A 2,597-nucleotide genomic window follows, 5' to 3' on the forward strand; every position below is an offset into this window, starting at 1 on the left:
ATTTACTACACGCTTGTAATGACATTTATAATCAAAGTGAAAACCAACAATAATCATCTGGAAGAACTACAATTGCATCAAATTTGCAGGACTTCTCAAAGAGGGAAAACAATACTTCTCAAAAGGGAAGGGTCGGAGACAAACGACTTGGCACTTCAGTGTGATAGCTAATTTGTATAAGAAATAAAGAGAATTAGCAGTAATACTTTGTATTAGGGCATAAAGATTGGAAGAAGCCAGCAGAAAGGTATGAAGGAAGGAGGGGTTGCTAGCAGATGCAGTGAGGGTGAGCCCAGGAGGGGAGGGAAGGCAGTGCAGCAGCCGCAGCAAGAAGAGACTTAAGGAAGAGGTTGGGATGTTGGCTGGGAGGCTGAAAGGACTAGAAGAGAAAGTTGAGGGGCGGGAGCGAGCAGCAAGGGGGCTGGCTGGGAGGCTTGGGTACAGACAGCTAACTGAAGGACTTGGGGAGAACGAGCAAAGGCTGGGGCCTGGAGGGTAGAGTCTGGGGGGCTGCTCCGCACTTGTCTACAAGCTCACCTGTGCCGATCTGTGCCTTGAACCGATCCTGCAGCCGGGTGACCAGCGCGGACAGGATGTCCATGCCGAGAAGAACCACCTGCAACAGGAAACACCGGGACCCTGTTAACAGCGGGCCTGGGGCTCTGGGTTCTCGCCCGGCAGCTCCCGGGACGCCCCCACATTTCTGCTTCAGGGGATGTCCCAGAGCCCAGAGAGCACATGCCGACAGGCAAGATTAAATTGGTTATCAAGAGGAGGGCTGCTCTTGTACAAAAAGAGTCATTTACAGTTTTAATAGGAAACGGTCGGTGATGAGAAACGAAATAAAAAGTAGCCACATCCCGGCTCCAGTGTGGAAATAAACGCTAAAGCCCCACCCCCTGCTGGCCCCGCCCCAGCGGAGCACATATGCAAATTGTCTCAGGGCTGGCGCTTGGGCTTCTGGGTAAAACCGAGAGGCCTCTTCGCGCCCTCAGACGCCTCAGAAAACAAGGAGTTGATCGTTTGCTTCCGGAGCTGTGGGCAACACAGGTACACCAGCTACCAGGCGGCTAGGCCGGGATTTGCAAATTAGTCACCACAACCCAACTTGGTATTGGCGCCTCCTGCTTCCAGCGCAGCCGTACACTCGCGTAACCATCCTTTTCTTGGGGTTGCGTTACTGTCCAATGAACGTCTAGTGAGGACAGTACTGCTAACGCCTAGACAACACATTCGCATCAACTAGAGCTTTGCTTTACCTTGGTGCAATTTTTGGAAAAAGAAAAAAACCCCTCTTCCACGATTTTGGAGTTTAAAAATAGTTTGTACAGCTATGGCGCATTAGTTATCTCCTTTAACCAGTGGGTGGCGCACGAGACACATGCTTACGCTGCCGCTCCTAATGCTAACTTGTTTTAAAGTGTTCCTAGTCTCTTCTCCACAAAGTGAACATTTCAAATTTTAGTTAACTTGGCTTATATGCTGCATGTATTCTTTCAAATATGCAAATAATTCCTTTCACAAATATGTCTCTGTACTTAAATGATTTATTAGGCTAAGATCCATTGCACTCTTTTTCAGTAAGAAGCAGTTTGGCATTGTGCAACTTTATTAAACATGGTTCAAAAATATAGCTGAAGCACAGTCCAGTGCTCATCCAAAAAAACAAATGAATAAGATTCAGAAAATAATAATTATCCTAACATTACATTAGGTAATGGTAATTATGATCCCTTGCATCTGCCTGGCCCTGTGTTTTGCACCTAGTACGAAGAGCAAAAACTGCAGACTTTTTCATTCATCTTTGAATCCACTGCTTCAAAACTGAACGAATCAAAATTTGCCCCAAAATCAGCCCAATATGTAAACTGTTCTTGCAAGGGATTGGAAAGTTGAGGATTTCAAAAATAACTTTAAATGTGTTTAAGAGAACAGTAGTTTGTTGACAGTTTTTTTTTTTAATATGTACTGGTATAAACCACATTAATGACTTTACTCATGAGCTAGCGGATCAGGTATCACATTTTGACCATTCAAAGAGTACAGTATGGAAGTAGAGAGGAGACCCTCAACTTTACATGACAAACATTACCTCAGCCAGAAGATCAAAGTCAACATCAACAGTCATAAATTATGCTAATAGTGTGTATACTGGATACGATGTGATTAAAATGGCACTTTCCTCTTCAAAACCCATAAGTCCAGTCTAATCATAACAGAAATATGAAATTCCAATAGAGGGACATTCTACAAAATATCTGACCAGTACTCCTTAAAACCATCAAAGTTATCAAAAACAAGGGAAGTCAGAAATTGACACAACAATTAAATATAATGTGGCATCTTGGATGTGACCCTGGACCAGATAAAGGATAAAAGCTGAACTATGGCCTTAGTTAATAATAATGTATTGATATTGGCTTATTTATTTTAACAAATATACCATGCTATTGTTAGATGTCAATAATAGAGAGATTGGGTGTGGGGTGCATGGGCACTCTGTAATATCTTCACAATTTTTCTGTAAATCCAAAACTGTTCTAAAAATTAAAATTTATTTTTTAAATAGAACAGCCTATCAATTAATTGGAATTGGC

At 42.9% G+C, this 2,597-nt stretch overlaps 1 protein-coding gene and 1 non-coding gene across 8 annotated transcripts in view; one reads left to right on the forward strand and one right to left on the reverse strand.

Moving 5' to 3' along the window:
- The window catches only part of CLASP1 (cytoplasmic linker associated protein 1), a 246,389-nt gene that overhangs the window by 172,065 nt on the left and 71,727 nt on the right, over positions 1-2,597 (reverse strand). For all 7 annotated transcript variants that reach the window (XM_011363638.2, XM_011363642.2, XM_011363639.2 and 4 more), the window contains one exon: positions 538-616. In XM_011363638.2, coding sequence (XP_011361940.1) covers positions 538-616 — 79 coding nt within the window. The remainder of the gene's footprint in view (positions 1-537; positions 617-2,597) is intronic.
- Positions 1,155-1,280, forward strand: LOC111742191. Its single transcript, XR_002781223.1, has one exon. It is a non-coding gene; the product is annotated as a U4atac minor spliceosomal RNA (small nuclear RNA).

This window comes from Pteropus vampyrus, unplaced genomic scaffold (genome assembly GCF_000151845.1).
Source record: "Pteropus vampyrus isolate Shadow unplaced genomic scaffold, Pvam_2.0 Scaffold87, whole genome shotgun sequence".
NCBI lineage: Eukaryota > Metazoa > Chordata > Mammalia > Chiroptera > Pteropodidae > Pteropus > Pteropus vampyrus.